Source organism: Notamacropus eugenii, chromosome 3 (genome assembly GCF_028372415.1).
Source record: "Notamacropus eugenii isolate mMacEug1 chromosome 3, mMacEug1.pri_v2, whole genome shotgun sequence".
Taxonomy (NCBI): domain Eukaryota; kingdom Metazoa; phylum Chordata; class Mammalia; order Diprotodontia; family Macropodidae; genus Notamacropus; species Notamacropus eugenii.
The window spans coordinates 176,059,516-176,080,706 of record NC_092874.1 but is presented as its reverse complement, the minus strand read 5'-3'; the positions used below and the strand labels follow the sequence as shown (position 1 = coordinate 176,080,706).

At 40.3% G+C, this 21,191-nt stretch overlaps 1 protein-coding gene across 3 annotated transcripts in view; it reads right to left on the bottom strand.

The window, feature by feature from the left end:
* ITIH5 (inter-alpha-trypsin inhibitor heavy chain 5) overlaps positions 1-21,191 on the bottom strand; it is an 87,313-nt gene that overhangs the window by 20,809 nt on the left and 45,313 nt on the right. For all 3 annotated transcript variants that reach the window (XM_072653414.1, XM_072653412.1, XM_072653413.1), the window contains exons 8-9: positions 5,388-5,556; positions 1,144-1,453 (exon numbers count right to left, since the gene is read on the bottom strand). In XM_072653414.1, the coding sequence (XP_072509515.1) occupies positions 1,144-1,453; positions 5,388-5,556 (479 nt within the window). The remainder of the gene's footprint in view (positions 1-1,143; positions 1,454-5,387; positions 5,557-21,191) is intronic.

Sequence of the window (21,191 nt, the reverse complement as noted above, 5' to 3'; positions counted from 1 at the left end):
AATTCCTGATCAAAGCATTTTTGTTAAGAGCCTTACAGAGGTCCCTGGAGGCACTGAGAGGTTAAGGGACTAGTCCAAAGTCACTAAAGCAGCATCTGCTGAAAGTTGGACTTGAGCCAGGGTCTTTCTGACTTTGAAGTCAGCTCTTATAAGTAATAACAATAACACTTATGTAGCATTTAGTACGTGTCAGGCACAGGTCCTTACTCCCACCCTGTTATCCCCATTTTACAGATAAGGTAACTGAACAATAAAGGTTAAATGACTTGCCTACGATCACACCACCACCAAGTGTCTGAGGCTATATTTGATCTCAGATCTTGCTGACTCAGACCCAGTGCCTTACCCATTGTATCGCCTAACCATCTAACTAGACACACATGTATGCATATATGTATATAAGAAAACATGTACACATGTGTATATACGCATATGGAGGAAAAGGGGAACAGGGAGAGTAAGGGAACTCCCAGATGAGGAACTCCCTCTACCAATGCACATCTGCACTTTCTCTACAACTTAGAGAGACTGCCTATGGCAATAGAGAGCTGTCCAGAGAACTGTCTTAAACTCTAAATGCCTTGTTGGGTGACTTGCTCAGGATCACATAACCAGTATATATCATTGGTAGAACTTGAACTTGAGCTTCTGGACTCAGAGACCAAATCTCTATCCACCAGGCCAAGCTACCTTTAACAAAATGATCTCTCAGGGAAAAGCAGAGGAGACCAAGGTCATAGTTTCTTCTCTCCCACAAACTAGGTGTTTTATGACAGAAAGAGCAAATCCTTTCTTTTTATTGTTTTTTTCTCTTTAAAATTACTGTTGTTGTATCATTATGTCTTTTCACTTTTTGTTGTGATTTGTTTTTACTATCTCCATGCAGAAAACAAAGAATTCCTGACCTGCCCATCTCAAAGTGTTTTAGAGGGAGGAGTAGGGAATAAAGATAAGGTAAACTAGATTTTCAAAAGATAAATTTAAAAAGTCAAAATTGTCTCATGGAACTATAATTTCTAGCAGTCCCATCCAGCCTCCTAATCTCCCAGGTGCTCATCAGATCCAAGACTTAGATCCATGCCTGATCCACGCACCTGGACCCCTCTTCTATCCCCATCCTACAGAAGACAGGAGGAAACTGACCCGATCAGCTGTTCCTTAGCATTGTCCTCCTCCAGCACCCTCCGAGTCATGCCACAGTTCTCTAGCGACAGCTTCTCCAGCAATTTGAAGTCTACGTCATTTCCAATGCCTATGGTAAAGATGCAGACTTGACCTTGGGCAGCTTCTTTCGTGTTGCTGAGGATCTTACTTGACTGAGTCTCTCCCACTGTGGCCTTCCCATCCGTCAGGAAGACAATTAGAGACACACTCTTGGAGTCAATGTCATTGTCGGCTATGTGGCCATTAAGCAGTTCAATGCCTTTCTGGAGAGCCCCATTGACGTCTGTACCTGTGGATGCATGCATCAAAATGTTATCAACCAAGTCTTGATTTATGTTTTCTAATAAGGTTATGCATTTCCTATGGAGATGTTGATTGCTTACTGTGGAAGGATCCTCTTCAATCAGAGAAGTTTGAATTCTGCTTCTGACATTTGTTAACCTATGTCCCTTTGAGGAAGTCATTTAATCTGAGCCTTCGTTACTCATCTGTAAAATGAGAGGGTAGCTACTGGATGGCCTCTGGGGTCTCTTCTAGGTCTACGTCTAGGATCTTAGGATCTTAATTACATCCCTGCTTAATCTTAATTATCCACTTAATTATCCCCACTAATAGTGAGGAGAGAGAAAAGTGACATAGATAAGTAATTTAAAAGAGTGGTTAATCTTCAAATCAGTTTTGCTTGGCTTGGAATACACCTTGGGATATAAGCTACACTTTCTCAGGCTAATAACAATGATAATTTTCATTTCTTAAATTATCATTGATATTAGCCTGAGAAAGTTTCTCAGTGGTTCTCAATCTATAGTCCATAGACCCCTGAGGTTCCCTTCCAATGAGTCCTTAAGGTAAAAACAATTTTCATAACAATATGAAATATTATTTGCCTACCCCTCCCCTTTCCAGTTACACATCTGTGTAAGGCCAGATTTTCTCCATATACTTCAATCAAAACAACAGATTGCAACAGATTGAATGCAGGAGCATTCAATGAGAATCCAGCTGTCTTCTATTAAGCCAGACATTATCTGGAAAAAAAATTTAATTTAAAAGCCACTCTTCTCACTAAATTTTATTGGTTTGGAAAATATAGCTATTTTTCATAAAATGTTTGTATGGAATGGAATTATTATTGTTATTTTAAGTTAATATTTTTAAAATATATCCATTTTAATTTCTAATACAATAAATATTGATAGATATATTCCACACAAACAAAAGTTCTATGGGACCCTCCCAAAATTTTTAAGTGCATAAAGGGGTCCTGGGACCAAAAAGATCAAAAAGCACTGCCTTAAGCAATAGCCAGTTGATGATGAGGCAGAGAATTTAGTTGTGAGTTGACTGGTAGAAGGCAATCATACCATGTAAAGCCCAAGAAGTGGATCAACTGCAAATGAATGATTGAAAATTGACAAGATAAAACTGGTCTCCATCAATGGCTAGTGTAGGGAATAACTCTGTACTAAGGTTTCAGAGGCATCAGGAAGACGCTCATGCCCCAAAACATAACTCTCTCCACCCAACCTGTTTACAGCTGCCTGAAATTCTAGCAAAAAGTTTCATTCCTTTAGCTTTCATACTTGTATCACTTTGGTTGATTATCTAGTTACACTCTAGTATAAATGAATTTTATATTCTTTTCTGAATACTGATTTAGATAGAAACTAGATGCTAGAGATGGAAAGGAAGAATTACCTACAAGTGGGAGATAGAAATTAGAGACACTGAAGTCAAGCCACTGACTAATATCACAGTTTAGACTCCAAACTCCCCATTTTTCAAAAACTGACTTTATCTTATAAAGGTCAGTATTAATGACCTACACTATTTTTTTGTGAAAGAAGGAGAGATTAAGAAAAGTTTAAAAAAAGTAAAAAGACATTAAAGGATAGAATCTATTTTGCAAGATCTGGCTGTGCCAATCTATACATCAATAAGCATTTATTAAATGTCTCTTGTGTTCCAGGTACTGTTCTACATGCTGGAGAAACAAATGCAATAAATGAAAGAATCCCTACTTGCAACCAAACTTCTCAAGTCTTTTCTGAGGCCATTTCTCAGTTCATCCCTAGGGAAGATAATGAAGATATATCTCTATGGAATATCACAGGAATAATAAATCCAATTTCCTCATCACACAACAATCATTTTTAGGTTACCCTGGAATATAGCCTGGGATGTAAGGAATCTCAAGTTCAAGCAAAGCTTGAAGTTCTCAGAAATTAGCCTATCTGTCCTTAATTGGAAATAAAGGGGATTTTTCTCAATAATTCTTTTATGTGGCAGTCTCCTCCAACCATGCAAGTAGTGATCTGTTCATGCCTTCTTATCCTCTGTGACTCTTGTCTATATCCTCTGTATATCCATGAGAGTATAGGGATGTAAGGATATGAAAACCCCAGAGAAGGCTAACTAAATTTAATGTATTTCAGAATGTCACCCGTGGAAATTTCAGTGTTCCTACAGACAACTCTTCTAGCATCCTGACCTACTGATTGTTGTAGTAGCATACCTTAATATCCACCTTAGGGACCCTATTCTCTACCTTGGTTTAGCGACCTATCAGCATGGTTACATCTTAAATCTTGCTATCACACAAATGCTCTAAGTAGTGAAAATTCTACTTTCCACATACAATCTCCTATTATTTCACCTCTTCTGCTTCCTTACTCCACACTGAGTTTGCTCTTCATCCTTATTGTAATCTCTGATTACAGGGAGAACCCTCCCGATTTTCTAATTCTATCTTTTGCCCTCTCCCTTGTTTTCATATCCAGGTTCGACCCCTTTGCCAGTCACTTCCTAGATTCCCTAGCTACCAACCTAGAATCCTTCACTCTTCTAAACTTACTCTGTTCCTGATCTATTAATTCTCATCCTTGGCTAACCCCTACCATTGTTTTTTCCACTCTTACTCCCAGGAGAAAGTTCTTGGAGAAATTCCTATGAAGTTTAGCTACTATAAATTTATGGTATTCAACCAAACACCACATGAAGTCTAACAATGAACACCTATATGGAGTCACCTCACTGAAGTCTGGTAATCTTATTCAGCTATTATTGGTTTCTTGTCTCATTTCCCAAAATGGTAGTTTCAAAGCTTTTTCTCTCTCCTTAAATCCCATCCAATTTCAGATGTCTGAAAGGAGTTGAAATTGTGAAGCCTAGAGGCTGCAGAGAGGTTAGGGCAGAATAGGCAGATTTGAGAATCATTAGCCCAAGAGATGATAATTAAATCCATGGGAACTAATGAGATCACTAAGTGAAATAGTATATGGGGGAAAAAAGAGGACCAGGACAGAGCCCTGTGGAACACCCACATTTAGAGACTGTGAGCAGGATAAGCATCAAGCAAAGGAGACTGAGAAGGATTATCTTTCACAATCTGACACTCTTTTATTCCATTTTTATCTTAGGATAATTTTCTTTATGTCCCAGTCAAACTAGGATGATACCATGTTCATGTCCTATGTTTTCCTGCACTTTTCTGCCTTTGCTTATGCTGTCCTTGCATGGTTAGAAGCCCACCTCCCACCCCTACTCTTCAATCTACGTGGTGAAATCCTAAACTCCTCTTAATTTACACAATTTGGATTAGACAATCTTTCCTTAGAATTCTTCTGCCCGTCTTTTGACTGAATAGAAGTTCCCAGTTTCTGCACTGTGCAAAAGAAAAATCCCAGACCATTCAACCAATTTTGTCCTCACCATGACCTCTTAGCTATGCCTCTTCCACATCAAACAGTATTTTTCCCCTTGGCACCTAGCTTATATCTCTCAGATAAGCATGCTTTGTTCATTCAGTTACAATTCTACCTTTGGATAATTACTTGGCTAGACAGTTCCCACCACCTCTTCCTTCTTTGACACAGAATAATAGGGCATCCTATTGGTTCCACCAACAATTTTAGAATATAGGTTCATTGTGAGGGATCAATGAAAGACAGAGAAGATCTCACAGACCTAAAGGAATTTTTTGCTTATAACTTAATGGACCATCTCAAAGTGGAGGATGAGATAAGGTAAGGGGTAGGGGGTAGGGTTTTAATTTATAATCATAAATAACACAAGTTTTTAAATTATTATCTCTTAAAATGCAATCTCTTAATTTGAATTTCCTGAAGTTAACTTTAGACTTCAAATATGTGCCTCTTGGTCAAAACAACCTTCTTATTTATCATGATGACAAAGCAAAGGTGAGAAAAAGGAAGATTTTTTACCTCCAGTAGGTGTCATGTGGTGAATGTAGACCTTGCTATCCCTGATGTTTTTAGGAGTCACTGATACCAGGCGATCCTGCCATACTTTGATCCGATTGGAAAACCCGACAATATTAAAATGATCCTGTGGCCTTAGATCATGCAGGATAGTGAAGAGGGCATCTTTGGTCTAGACAAAGACAGAAACTGGTCAGCTTTACCATATGCCATTCAGTATTTCTATGAGCATGAAGGTCTTGAAATACTTTGTCAGCGAGGAGATGGTCAAATCAATCAGAAAAATTTATTGAACACCTTCTATGTACTAAGGGAAGCTAGGTGGCACAGTGGATAGAATGCTGGGTCTGGAAACAGGAGGACTCATCCTTGTTAGTTCCAATCTGGCCTCAGACACTTATTAGCTGTGTGACCCTGGGCAAGTCACTTATTCCTGTTTGCCTCCGTTTCCTCATTTGTGAAATGAGCTGGAGAAAGAAATGGCAAACCACTCAACCCCAAATGGTGTCATGAAAAGTTAGACACAACTAAAATGACTGAACACCACCACCACCACCAAGCATTGTGATGGACATAAAACAAAATAAGAAATAGTTTCTGCCCTCAAGAGGAAAGGAGATGAAAAAAAATAAATAGTGATACATAGGGGTCATCACTTTTTAGACCTCACCATTACCTCTGACAGCTCCACCTCTAAGATCTTGAACTCTGAAATCTGCTTTTTCTAATCAAAATTTTCTGTCTTCCCACTTTTCTCATTCCTTCACTTCTCTTTATCCTCATTATAATCTTCAGCCCCCTACTCCCTGTTCTCCCAGGTCAGCACACATGGCCTGCTCTCCCTTCATCTCCCTTAATTCTCTGGTTTGCTATTTCAATGACGCACTGATTTATAGGATCATACCTTTAGAGCTAAAAGGGGCCTGAGAGTCCATTAAGTCTGAGAAGCTGAGAGTCTATGGCAGAGAGGTGTTAAATAACTTACCCAAGGTCATCCAGCTAGTGTTTTTGGCAAGATTTGTATTTGAGTGTTCTTGACTCTACATCCTGTGTTCTATTCACTGCACCACATAGTTATCTCCCCCTCACACTTCCCCCCTCTCCATCCTTCCCCTGTTCTCTCCTTGCTAATCCAATCCCTAGACCAAGAGTAACACCCTCCTTTTCTACTCCTACTTCGGAATCACCAAGTTCAATTGGACAAAGTCCTAGAATCAAGGTGACTAAGTCTTCAGCAAATTCATGCTGTGTAACCTCAGCTGGGCCTTCGCTGCTACAAGACAATATTTCTCTTTATCTGAATCCCTATCACACTCTCCACAAAAACCATTCCAAATCTTCTCCTCTCTCATGAAACTCCTCACATCATCCCCATATCTCTCAATAAATGATTTTGCCTCTTGCTCTATTGAGAAAGCAATGAAACTGTTATGAGCACCCTCGTTTCTCATCTTCCCATATCATAATTTCTCTGTTGTCACCCATCTCCTTCCTTCCAAGAGAGAATGAGACAGTCCTTCTCCTTGACCAGACTAATCCTCCCAGTTCTCCCCCTGAGTCTAACCCCTCTTATTTCCCTTTTCAGTTTCCCTCATGCCATTTAGTGGACAATGGAAGTTAATGGCATAGGAACATATGCTAACCGTAGTAGATCTGTAACTGAAAAGTATAAACAACCTGATCTATAACCCTCACAATATGGATTTCATGCTGGAATCTCTTCTAGACCCCTGCCTATTAACTGATTCTGTTATGGAAGAAAGGAAAGAAGGAGGGAGAAGGAGGGAGGAACGAGAGAGGAAGGAAGGAAGGAAGAGAAAGAAAGGAGGGAAGAAGGAAATATAGAGGAAGGAAAGAAGGAAGAAAAGGAGAAGGAAAAAAGGAAGAAGGAAGAAAGGAGGGAGGAAGGAAGGAAAGAGAGGGGAAGGAAAGAAGGAAGAAAGGGAGAAGGAAAAAGGAAGAAAGGAAGGAAGAAAGCAGCAAGGAAGGAAAGAAAGACAGGGAGGAAGAAAGAAGAAAAGAAAGAAGAGAGGGAAGAAGGAAAGACAGAAGAAGGAAAGAAGGAAGGAATAAAGGAAAGGAAAGGAAAAAGGAAGGAAGGAAGGAAGAAGAAAAAGAGAAAAACTTGCTTCTTGTGAAATTTATTTTTATTTCTTTTAATGTTCCTACAGAAAGTTTTCCCTGGGCTCTGCACCTTTGAAAGGATTAAGAAAATAAACTTATTACATAATATTCTTCTGTAAAGATTTGAAACCTCTCTAAATTCTTTCAAAATAAAAGAGTAACAATAAAAATTCATTCTTTTTTTGGCAGTCTGGAACACCTGCTACTCCCTTGTATGTTTTCTCTCTCCCAGTTTGGCTCTTTCTCTCTCTCCCCAACTCCCATCCTTTCCTGACCCTTTGGAAATGCAGACTCAAGGGCAGCAGAATTTCTTCTCACGCAACAAGTACACTGTCTTTACAAGCCACAAACATCCTGTGGAAATAAGTGGAATTCACACCCAAATAAAGCTGTCACCACCAGCTGAAGATGACATTTCCTAAGCATCTAACCCTGTACATTGCTGCAGAAAATGAGTTGAATAGACAATATTTATATCTCTGATAACTCTGTGTTCCAAGACAGCCCTGATGTTGGTACGTACATGGAAGACATAGACACAACTAAATAACAATATCGAACTAATACAAAATAATTGTGACTAGCTCTTTGTACTGCACACAAGTCTAGTCTTTCAATTCTACAAGCATTAATAACCACTGACTATAAGACCCTGGGGATTTCTTTTAGATCCATCCTGAAATTTCAGTGGTTTTCGGATAAAGAAAATCCCCACCAAAGCAGGTTGGCAATTGTCCTGGAGTTTGGGGACACTGAGGAATTAAATGACTTGCTTGGGGTCACTTAGTAATTTATCAGTGGCAAGAATTGAACTCACATCCTCCTGATTCTGAGGCTATTATACCACACTACGTCAAGGATCCCACTTTTCTTCTCTCTGCACATGTGAAATATGTGGCATAAATGAAATCAACAAGATTTGGCAACTGATTGGATGGGGGGGTAGACTGAAAGAGAGGGAGGAGTTAAGGACGCTTTCAGGTTGTAAACCTGGATGACTAGAAGAATAATGTGCACTTAATAAACATAGGGAAGTCTGAAGGGGAACTAGTTTAAAGGGGAAACTGAGACTGGGAAACAACAAATTGTCTTCTTGGACATGCTGAGTTTGAGATACCAGTGACACATCCAGTGAAACAGTCAGGAAGCAGCTGGTTATTGGAACTTTGGGTAGAGAAGTAGATTTGTATTTTTAGATTTGGAAGTCATTTATATAAAGATAATCACTGAGCCTGGAGGAGCTGATATCACCCAAATAAGAGAAGATGGTCCAGGGCAGATCCTTGAGGGACACCCAGTCACTTGGGATTCATGTTTAGAAAGATGACTTTGGGAAATGAAAGGGACAGGTCTAGTCTGCCCTGGGAAAATTCCCAAATGTTCTGACATTCAATTTGATTCATTTCAAAAAACATTTACTATTTATAGTGTGCAGAGCATTATGATGGGTTCTGGGGGAGACATAAAGTTTAGATAAGACATCACAGTGCCTGTAGTTAAGAACAGAGATGAGACACGAACACAGATTAACTGTACCCCATGTTAGTACATGATAAGTACAGTAGGGAGATGATAAACAAAGAAGAGGCCCAAGGAAGTGGCCTTTTTTTTGTCCTTTCTTATCTTTTCTTCCATCTAGATTTTCCATCCAAGAGTAAATATCAAACATCTTTAGCATCATCCTTAGTCATTTGGTCTTATCTCCTGTCAGGGTTCCCAGTTCAGCTGCTATTTAATGAAGTGACCAAAGAAAGCATTCACAGAAGCCTCCCAAACCATCCCCCTCCTGGGTCCTGTACTGAGAAGCATTTAGCAGTGGCTGATGTCGAAAGCTGGCCAGGCGCCACTGGGCTTGAATCAGGGAAACTTTGTCGGGTGGACATGATGTTTGTTTAGCTGCTGGCATCCTTAGGGATCCTTAAATAGTGAGTTTAAGGCTAGAGAAAGATTGGCCAGGCCTTTCTACTGATTTTTTTTCCCTATTGCGCCCAATGCTCTATTTGAAGAATAGGTTATTGGGTTTTGGAATTTGGTGGAGTTTTTTTTTCAACTCTCCAAAATATTCGGATCTCTCCACCCTCCTCTTTTCTTAGCAGTTGCTACAGGTTTCTTATGACCTTGTAAGGCCACAGCTGCAAGTTATCCTTAAATGACCCGAAGAATGGTAGGACAGTGGGACCCCCTCCCTTCCTCTAGCCTTTTGGGTTTGTTACAACCTTTCAGATACTATTTCCAGAGGGAACCTTGGCCTGAGTTGCTGCCACAGTGAGTTAACCCTTTGCTTGCTCTTACCCTGCACATAGGTGGTTTAGTAAGCTACATTTCAGAGCTCTGCAGTCTCCCCAGGGTTTGCTAGGAGTAGGAGGGGCAAAAGTTCTGGAGAAGAGAGTGCTAGGAAATGCTAGTGGGCTTAAGCTGGCTTTTTTGCACAATGTGTTTGCATGTTAAAGACTAACAGAGCCATGTTCAGACATTTTCACGGATTTATGGGCCAGAGTGATGAAGAAATACACATTCCACAGAGATCATAGGAAGCCTGACCAAGCAGAGGGAGATTTTATAATACACTATATATACTTGCACTAGGTGGTGCCATAGTGCACAGACCGCCCATCTTGGAAGACATCTTCCTGAGTTCAAATCTGGCCTCAGACACTTAGCTGTGTCTGTTTGCCTCAGTGTACTCACTTGAAAAATGGGGACCCAGTAGAGAAGGAAATAGCAAACCAGTCCGATATCTTTGCCAAGAAAAGCCCCTGGAGTACAGAGTTGGACATGACTGAACAATTGTCCAAAATAGCAATCTATACATGGACCTAGATTACACCTGTAAGGCATAGTTCTCACATGAAGTCACATGATATCAGTGATTTGCTAAATGCTGTTCTGATCATCAATATCATTGTGAGTCTTTGTATTTATAACTCTACAAAAAAGACTTGATAGTCCTGCCTTATTAACTGGTAATGTTGATCCTTAAAAAATAATAATAATACATATCTGAAAAGAGAACCATTTATTGTAATCTCATGTTGGAGAATATCTTTACAAGTTACAGAGCAGGTGAACAGGTAAATCAGGGAACTTAAATGGAAAGGACTGGACTAGACCAAAGATTATTAACCACAGTCTATGGAGAGATCTCAAGGGGTGCTTGAACTAGGATGGAGAAACAGTACATCTTTATTTTCACCAACTTCTTTAGCTTTTCCTTCAATTATTTAAAAACATTATTCTGATAAGGGGTTCATAGGCTTCACCAAACTACCAAAGAAGTCTATGACACAAAAAAAGATTCAGAATTCCTGGACTAGACAATCTCCAAAGACCTTTCCAGTTCTAAGTCTAGGATCCCATGATCAATCAATAAATAAGCACAAACCAGACTCTGTGTTATGCTCTGGTGATACAAAGACAGAAATCACAGCAGCTACCCTCAGGGATCATCCATTCTACAGGGGAGACAATATATACACATTTATTGTTTAATCGATTAGTTGTATCTGACTCTTCATGCCTGACCCCATTTTGGGGTTTTCTTGGCAAAGATACTGAAGTGGTTCATCATTTCCTTCTCCAGCTCATTTTACAGATGAGGAAACTGAGACAAACAGGGTTAAGTGACCTGCCCAGGGTCACTAATAAATGTCTGAGGTCACATTTGAACTCAGGTCCTCCTGACTCCAAGCTCTACCGCCACCTAGCTGCCCAGTTATTTTATAGAAAAGGTCTGCTTCTTTATATATGCATACACACAGTAAAACTATAAAAATTTTTTGTTTGGATGTATAATTTCACTGGCAAATAGAATTCCTAGTAAGGAAACCATCTCTGATGAGTAGTTGCACAGTTAATGCACAACTTATCATTTTAATTTCCTGGAACATTGAGAGGATCACACAGCCAGTATGTGTGGGAGGTGGGACTTGTACCCTCATTTTCTTGACTCCAAGGCCAGTGTGCTTACTCTCTGCCTCTGTCCCTCTATTTCTCTCTCCTCTCTCTCCCTCCTCTCTCTCTCTCTCTCTCTCTCTCTCTCTCTCTCTCTCTCTCTCTCTCTCTCTCTCTCTCTCTCTGTCTCCCTCTGTTGTTTCTCTGTCTCTGTCAGTCTGTCTGTCTCTCTACTATTCTAGGTTGTCTCTGTTTATAAAAATAAACACATAGCAATTTTTGGCCCAAAGGAAGCAATAGCCATGGCCCCGCCCTAGAGAGCTAAGTAAAAAGTCTCTATCTTCTCTTGCTCAGCATAGTTAAGGATAAGTGACTGAAAGAGAATGTGGAGATCTATAAAAATATAAGCTTTGAAGGGAATGGGGAATGAATCTTAAATGATGAAACATCACACATCCGCCAGGAAGCAGGGGTTGGGGCCTAGAGCCAAAATGGTACAAAAGATGGCTTCTAACTTGTTATTTTGAATACTTTCTAGGATTATAATAGGTAATACTAATTTTTTGATAAGTACCATTTGATGGTATTAATTTATTCATTCATTCTGTTTCTTATATGTATACATTCTTTATGTCAAAAGGTTTTTCCTTAAAAAGACATAGTTATGGAAGTTCATCCTAGTTCTGCCTTTGATTTATTATTCATACTTGAAGCAAATCTCTTAATCTCTCTGTCACAAATTCTCCATCTACAAATGTAAGGATTTTAATGACTTACCATTTTCTTTTCAAAAGGATCACACCATCTCTTCCAATAATTTGTTCCTTTGCCCATAGAAGGCACTGGAACTGAGACAATGGGAAGGCTACTTTCCCTCCTTTAGCTGTCACTATTAGGCCTTTGCTCACATATCCTCCCTTGTTATGGCCCCTGACCATAGGGGTGGGTCCCGGTTCAGCAGTGTACCCTAATATCAGTGACCTGCTCCCTCAAGGAATCCAAATGAACCCAGATGAGAGCATTATCCTCCAGACTCTTGGCACAGCTTTGGAAGGGAGTAATGTATTACTGTTGTAGCCCACTGGTGGACCCCTTTAAAACCACATCAACCACTTTTAAAAGTGGGAAGATATTACCTAACAAAAGCCTCGAGGTGAGGCTTCAGCACAGCCCATGAAAGACCCAGCTGTCTGTACTTCTCAGGGTGCCCATGAAGCAGACCTTTCCAAATATTTTTGTATCTGCATCAGACAAGGCCTAAATGGGAAGAGATTCTGACATCGGTGGCATTTCTGTTACAATTCCTGGGTTGTGCAAAGAGAAAGGGAAAATTATGATGTCATATGTGAAAGCCAAGTTCAAAGGGGGCTGATGTGTTAGGCATTATTTCTGCACACTAAGGGTCCTGTTCACTTGCTTTCCTTCAGGATTTTGATTTTCTCTATCACTTTTCCATATGATCCATAGTCTCCTATGATAACTACCGTATTTGTCAAAGGGACCAGAAGTGGGATGGCTCAAGGCAGGGGGGATTTTGTCTTCAGCACCTAAAAGAGCAGCTTGCATCTTGTGTGTGTAATAAATGGGCATTTTTTATCACTGGCTGTTGCACTCAATGTACTTTTCAGCCCAGTCTTCAGCTATATTCACACTGAACATCAGAAAAAGTACCACATTTAAAAACTTACATGTGTCCATCTGACAAGCCACAGAAGATTACTCTGCCCACCCTGAACAAACCTGAAATGATGCTGTTTTCTTAAGGCAGTCCCAGAAAGAGGGGGGCAGACCAGTTGAATACAGGGCAAATGCCAGGTCACTTAGAGGTTAACTTTCACTTTCTAAAGTGACAAATTTAAAAATTCAATTCATTTCAATGCATCTAATCACAATAATAATTATGTATGTATTACCTATTATGTGCCAGGCACTGTGCTGCTGAGCACTTTACAAATCTTATTTGATCCACGCAACAACCCAAGGAGGCAGAGATGCTATTTCTTATTCCCATTTCAGAAATGGGGAAATGGAGGCAGAGGGGTTTTTTTTTGTGTTGATGCTGATTGTTTTTAAGTGACTTGCTCAAAGTCATGTGGCTAATAAGTAGTTGATCCCACATTTGAACTCAGGTCTTCCTGACCTGACCCTAGGCCCAGTACTTTATCCACCATGTGCCACCTAACTGTATATTCATTAAACGCTTACAATGTTGTAGGCACCTGCAATGAATACACTGACAAAAAATTTAAAAATGCCTTCTAAGAGCTGATATTCTATTGGTTTATAAAGTGCATAAACAAATAAATAAATAAAAGATAATTTGAAGAGGGAGAAAGCACTATCAACTGAGGTACCAGAAAAGCTTCCAAGGGAGGTGCTGACTGAGCCTGGAAGGAATCCAGGGATTATTCAAGGCAGAGGTGAGGATGAAGGACATTCCAGGCATCAGAGATAGCCTAGGCAAAGGCTTGGGGTTTGGAGATAGGGAACAGTAAGCCAGCAGGTAGGGAGAAAGCAGCTAGGTGACTGAAGTGGATAGAGTGCTAGGGCTGGAATCAGGAAGACCCAAGTTCAAATCCAGCTTCAGACACTTACCAGCTGTGTGACCCTGGGCAAGTCATTGAACCTCTGTTTGCCTTAATTCACTGGAGAAGGAAATAACAAACCTCTTTGTGAAAACTCCTGTGGACAGTACTGGCATGCTGCAGTCCATGGGGTAATGAAGACTCAGATATGACTGCACAACAAGAGTGTGTGAAGATATAAGGAGACAGTAGAACCTCGCTGCATGCTATATCTCATCTTAATAGTTCCATCAGGACTACTATTTGCACATAGATGGCAAACTCAATAAACAGTTGGTGAATCAATGAATGAATGATTCTACCCCCCCCTCCCCCAGTACTATTGCCTAATGACTTTAGGTGAAAGGTAACACAATATAGTGCACAGAGAACCTGCCTTGCAATTAGGAAGATCTCAGGTCATTTCCCATCTCGGTCACATATTAGCTGGGTGACCTGGGTTTCCTTTGAGCTAGAGTGTGATATCTCCCACAATATTTCCATCACTTCAATCCCAGCCACCAGGTCTCCTTTAATAGGGAGAATAATATCCAGAATAGACAGTCAGGCATTTTAGAGTCATTTTGTGCTCTAAAAAAATCAAAATACCAAAATGAAGGATAAGTAATAAACTTCAAGAATGTCTCACTGGTAGGCATAGACTAACATCTTACATAGCACACCAAGATAAGGTCAAAATGGATATACAATTTAGATATAAAGGGTGAAACTGTAAACAAATTAAGAGAGCAAGGAATAGTTTACCTATCAGATCTGTGTAGAAAGAAAGAAACTATGACCAAACAAGAGAAAGAAAACATGATAAAATGCAAAATGGATAATTTTGATTACATTAAATTTAAAAGGTTTTACACAAAGTCAATGCAACCAAAATTAGAAGATAAGCAGAAATCTGGGAAACAATTTTTACAACCAATGTATCTGATAAAGTCCTCATTTCTAAAATATATAGAGAGAACTGAGTCAAATCTACAAGAATACAAGTCATTCCCTAAACTGATAAAGTTTTCAGAAGAAGAAATTAAAGCTATTTCTAGTCATATGAAAAAATGATCTATATCACTATTGATTAGAGAAGTGTAAATTAAAACGGCTCCGAGGTATGCCCTCACACCAATCAGATTGGCTAACATGACAAAACAAGAAAATGATAAATGTTGGATATGTGGGAAAATTGGAACACTAATGCATTGTTGGTGGAGTTGTGGACTGATCCACCCATTCTGGAGAGCAATTTGGAACTATGTCTAAATGGCTACAAAACTGGGCACACCCTTTGATCCAGCAATACCACTATGAGGTCTATATCCCAATGAGTTCATAAAAAGGGGAAAGTACTCACATGTACAAAAATATTTATAGCAACTCTTTTGGGGTGGAAAAGAATTGGAAATTGAGGAGATGCTCATCAATTGGGGAATGGCTGAACAAGTTGTGGTTGAATATAATGAATATAATGGAACACTATTGTGCTAGAAGAAATGATGAGCAGGCAGATTTCAGAAAAACCTGGAAAGACTTGCATGAACTGATGCTGAGAGAAGTGAGCAGAACCAAGGGAACATTGTACACAGTAATAGCAACATTGTGGCAATGACCAACTTTGTTAGACTTAGCTCTTCTGCGTAATGCAAAGACCTAAGCCATTTCCAAACGACTCATGATGGAAAATCCTATTCATATCCAAAAAAAGAACTATGAAGTCTGAATGCAGTTTGAAGCATACTATTTTTTTTAAATTGTTTTTATTCCTGTCTTTTTCATGGTTTTTCTCTTTTATTCTGATTCTTTTTTCACAACATAACTAATGCAGAAATATGTTTAATATGATCACACATTTATAGCCTATATCAGATTATATGCCATCTTCAGGAAGGAGTGGAGGGAGGAGGGAAAATTTAGAACTCAAAATCTTATAAAAGTAGATGATGAAAACTAAAAATTAATTTTTTTTTTTTAAAAAGAATGTCTCACTGGGTTCCTTGCCCCTCAGCAGTCTGTGTCTGTCAGATAGACACATAACTGTAGAGTAAGAAGAGACCTAAGGGGCTATCTAATCAAAATTCTCCCATTTTAGAGGTGAGGAAGTTGAAGGCAGAGACTTGAAGCTGCCCAGAACTGGTAATTAACCCCCAGGTTATCAAAAGGCTATTGATGGTGTGGATCATTATTTAGCATAGTGGTGGGGCACGGCTAGATGGCATAGCGGATTGAGTGTCAGGCCTCAAACACTTACTAGCTGTGTCAGCCTGGGCAAGTCCCTTAATCCCTGTTTGCCTCAGTTTCCTCATCTGTAAAATAAACTGGAGAAGGAAATAGAAAACTGCTCCTGGATCTTTACCAAAAAAACCCCAAATGAGGTCACCGAGAATTGGAGATAATTGAAAAACAACTGAAAAATAAGGAGATTCAGCCACTGGGTGAGCAATATGGAGTGTGTAGGGGGCAGAACATGGAGGGGGAGTTGGATTTGTGCTTCAAGTGGACAGATTGACCCAAAGATAAGCGGTATGAGGCAATGATAAAGAAGTGGTAGTAAAGAGTGGTAGTAAAAGGAGTGAAAGAGTACAAGTAAGTGATGCTTGGATAGGGAGTTCAAGGGTTTTGGAAATCTAGGAATTTGTGAAATAACCTTGGTGTGTGTGTGTGTGTGTGAGAGAGAGAGAGAGAGAGAGAGAGAGAGAGAGAGAGCAGAGAGAGAGAGAGAGAGAGAGAGAGAGAGGAGAGAGAGAGAGAGAGAGAGAGAGAGGGAGAGGGAGGGAGGGACGGAGGGAGGGAGGGAGAGAGAGAGAATGTATGTGTGTGTATTTACTTGTTTTGAATACACTTATATGTATACATCCTCCCAGTCACTCAGACTTACAACTTGTGTATCACCCTCAACTCTACGCTCTCTCATTGCTCCCCTCTTCCATATCTAATCAGTTGCTAAACCTTGTCATCTCTAGCTTCCCAACATCTCTTTCTATGCCCTTCTTGCCTCTGACATTCCCACCTGTACTCTGGTACAGGCCTTTATCAGCTCACAGCCTGCTGATTTGTATCTCTGCCTTAAGTTTCTCCCTACTTCAGTCTATCCTCCTCTACTCCCTAAAGTGCAGGTCTGAGCATGACCCACCTCCCTCTTCTCATTCATTCACCTCCAGTGGCTTCCTACTGTCTAGGATCAAGTACAAAATCCTGTCTTCTTGTTTGGCTTTTAAGAACCTTTACAACCTGGCCCCTCCTACCTGTCTTCTTACACCTTACTCCCCTCCTTGCACTCTGAGATCCAGCAACTCCGCTGTTGTTTTTGTAACTCCTCACAATTGACAGTCCCACTTCTGGGATTTTCACTGGCTGTCTCCCATGCCTGGAACTCTTTCTGTCTTCATCTTTACCTACTGGCTTCCTTTGCTTCCTTCAGGTCTCAACTAATGTCCCACAAGAAGTCTGTCCCAGTCCTCTTTAACCTTAGTCTTCCCTCTGAGATTTTCTCCAATTTCTCCTATATATATCATATTGTTTGTACATTTGTTACTATTGGTTCAGTCAATTTTTAGTTGTGTCTGATTCTTCTTGACCCCATTTGGGGTTTTCTTGGCAGAGATACTGGAGTGGTTTGTCATTTCTTTTCCAGTTCATTTGACAGATGAGGGAAACTGAGGCAAACAGAGTTAAGTGACTTTTTCAGGGGTCACACAGCTAATAAGTGTCTGGGGCTAAATTTGAATGCAGGAAGGTGAGCCTTCAATTCAATATGCCAACTACCTGCCCCTTGTTTCTATAGAGCTTTTTGTAATTTCTCCCCTGAGATCTGAAAGCTGCAGGGTGGTTTTTTTTTTCCCCCTTTCTTTGAATCTTCAGCATTTAGCACAGTGCTTAGCACATTGAAAGATGTTTAATAAACGATTGTTGCTTGGTTGATTGGTTGGTTGATTGAATGAATGTGGAAAGAGTTAGTACCATAGAAAAGTGGAAGCTGGTATGACCCACTGGTGCCCTCAGCATTGAGATTATATGCCTCTGAAGACCAATGCCTTCCCACACACCAGCATTTAGGAAGCAACATGGAGAAAGATCTAGTAGCCTACCCAAGGGAAAGCAGGATAAGGTGAGGGTGTGTAAGTTCTTATCCTTTACTCTCTCTGCCTTGGCTTGCCTGACCTGATCTTGAACCTGCACCCTGACCCCATAACTCGTCACCTCCCACAGTAAGGCAGAGAGGGAGCAGAGTGACCAGCCTCAGTCTTAATGTTTAGTTTCATTCACGAGGCCATGTGCTTCTCTCTCAAGAATATAAAGTCAGGACTTTTCACCATAGAGTGCTTTCCTTTGTTCTACAATTCCTCCGCCTTGTCTCCTTTGCCCAGAAAAAACAATCTATTCTTTCTCTGTTCACTCCATGCTCAGGACATGGCTCTCTCTCCCCTTCAGCCCCCTTTTCAATGTTGCTTTTTGTTTCACTGAGAGAGGATGAAACAAAACAAATACCGAGCAAATTCAAGTCAAAAAGACTGGGTGATTCCAGATAAAAAATGCCATTATCTGTGCCCAGGGGAGGACCGAGTTTGGATAGCACTGTTCTTGATGCTTGAATGTTATCTTCAACGATAAGAACATTAGTCAAATTTCCCCTCCTGTAAACCAGGCCTGGACTCTTGGCAATGGTGATGCTGCATGTTCTGTGATCATTCAGCAGCGCAGGAAAATCTCGAGACGAATGCCAAGATACATAAGAAGAGACTAAATATTTACAAAGGTCCTCCCTCCTTTTCTTAGGGTCTTCACAGAAATTACTACAGACTTTGGGGTCAGGGACTACAGAATGTTAGGGCACTTTTGGCTACAAACCCCAAACATCAGTCTGTAGGTGAATAAGAATTTCACTTCAAGAAAAAAAATGCCCCTAGGGTGATGAGATCCTCCCTATTTTCTCCACATACCACTTAATGCATCACTGTATTGGTAAAACTGTTGTCTGATAGTCTTATGGGTTTTTTTGTACTTATTTTATATTAACTCTCCAGCCTCTTGTGAGTCATGAAGTATTAATATTCTCTATTTGGCAAATAAAAAATGTTTCATAATATTCTCAGATAGAAGTAGGACATATCAGTCATAAATACAAATGAAGTTGTGATCCGCAGAATGCCCTCTCCCTTCCCTGTGCCTTGAAAATGATGGGTAGCAGAGGCTGGCAATATCAACCCTCCAGTGAGATGACATCTATGTTCACAAATGTGCTAATCTACCAACAGCCCAGACCAAAACCGAGCCTTCCTGGTGCAGAGGGTATCAAGCAAATGCTGGACAGTACTCAGTACTGATGGAAAAGAATATTTGTGTAGTTACTCCTCACCATCAGCCCTCTGGTTTTCTCTTGGCAGTCCAGGGAAAGAGCCCAAAGATTTGTGCAACTGGGGCAAGAAGAGGGCAGAGTAGAATGGCCACCAAAGAGCAAATGTGCCAAATAACACCTGGAAGCTTTTACTGCTGAAGTAATAAGGTTGGGGAAGAAGTAGGGGAGGAAGAAAAGGAATGACAAAAAGGAGGAAAAGTACAGGGAGTGAGTCCACAGTTGGAGGAAGCACTGGTCAAAAGACTGTCATCAGTTAGTGCAGGGGACAGACAGGCAGAGGGCCTTTGGGTGGGAGGAGGGAAGGGAGGAGGAAACAAAGTAGAAGAGAAGGCATGCCCTAGGACTGTATAATCAGTACCCATCAAATGTTGACACTCTCGGTGGAGTCAAGCTTCCAATAGCATGACCCATTTATGACTGTGCTTCAGCAGTAAAACCCTCTTAGGCCACTCGCAGCCCCTGATTTAACGAGGCATCTTTAGCATATAAGCTTCTGTGGCATCATGAGCTTGCCCACATTGGTTGGAAAATACCAATTACTTACCAACTATTCCTGCCTTTGTCCCTCTTCAAATTAATTTCTGCCCCTGCCAGTCCCCTAGGACTCGCATCTCGATCAGCACTAAAGTCCTTTTCCCAATCCTCATTTCTCTCTCCCTCAGTTATTTCATCTTTCCATTCCAGAACAGTGAGGCCTAGAGTTTCTGCTCCACCACAGTGAATTAGTTCTGCTTGTCTCCCACTGCTTTTTCTCTGTCTTCCTCCTTTAACCTCAACTAATGCTCAGTCTTTCAACCTCTGCTCTTCTCTTCAAGCTGCTGTCCTTGGTGAAACCATTATTTCTGTCTCAAAACACTGAAATTATTTCTTACTTCTCCCTTTCATTCATCCTTAATATTTAATCAGCTAAGTCCTACCTTTGAAATGTCTCTCATATAGCAATTCCTTTCCTTTTCCCTTGCCACTATTCCATCCACATCCTGATCATCTCTCATCAGGCTCACTCTAATCCATACAGTATGATATGGCAGCTAAGAGAACATTAACATCTTCTTACGCTGCATTAAAAGAGGCAAGGTATGTAGAACACCATGTTTTAGACCAACAACAAAAAGTTAGGGTCCTTTAATTCTTAGTAATACTGTGGAGACAATTAGATCAAGAGCTTCTGAAGTTAGTAACATAAGTATTATTTGTGTCTCAGTTGGTTAATATTTTTAAAAAATTTCTTTTGTGGTCCATATTGTAAATGCTTTAAAAAGAAGTATCACCTGTCCAAAAGTTGGAATTGCTTTATCTGTTAAAAACTATGTTAAAAATAAATAATAAAAAAACCACCATGTTCAATATTGGGTGCCCTATTAAGCTGGTGAGCATCTATAAGAATGAAACCAAGGTGGTGAAGGCCTTTGAATCATGCCATCTGAAAATCATGAAGGGAACTACTGAATTTTACCCTGAAGAATGCACAGTGTGGGTAGTTGGAATGACAGCTGGCTTCAGATATCTAAAAGGCAATCGTGGAAAAGGCATCAGACTTGTTTTGATTAGCCCTAGAGAAAACTAGAAATGATGGTAAAATTTCAGAGACACATTTAGGCTAACTGGAAGGAAAAAGGTCGTAACAATTAGAGTTCTCCTGAAATTATATGCGCTGCCTCAGGCCATGGTGGTTTTGTCCTCATTGAAACTTGTCAATGAAAGGTTGAATAACTATTTGTCATGTATGATATACAGCAGTTCTTTTGTGTAAAGTTTAGAGGGGAAAAAAGGGGCCAAGGTCTCCCAGTGCATCCTGGGTCATCTCCCATCATCCTGATGAATACCTGGTCACTGGATCCAGATGGCTCAGGAGGAGTGGTGAGG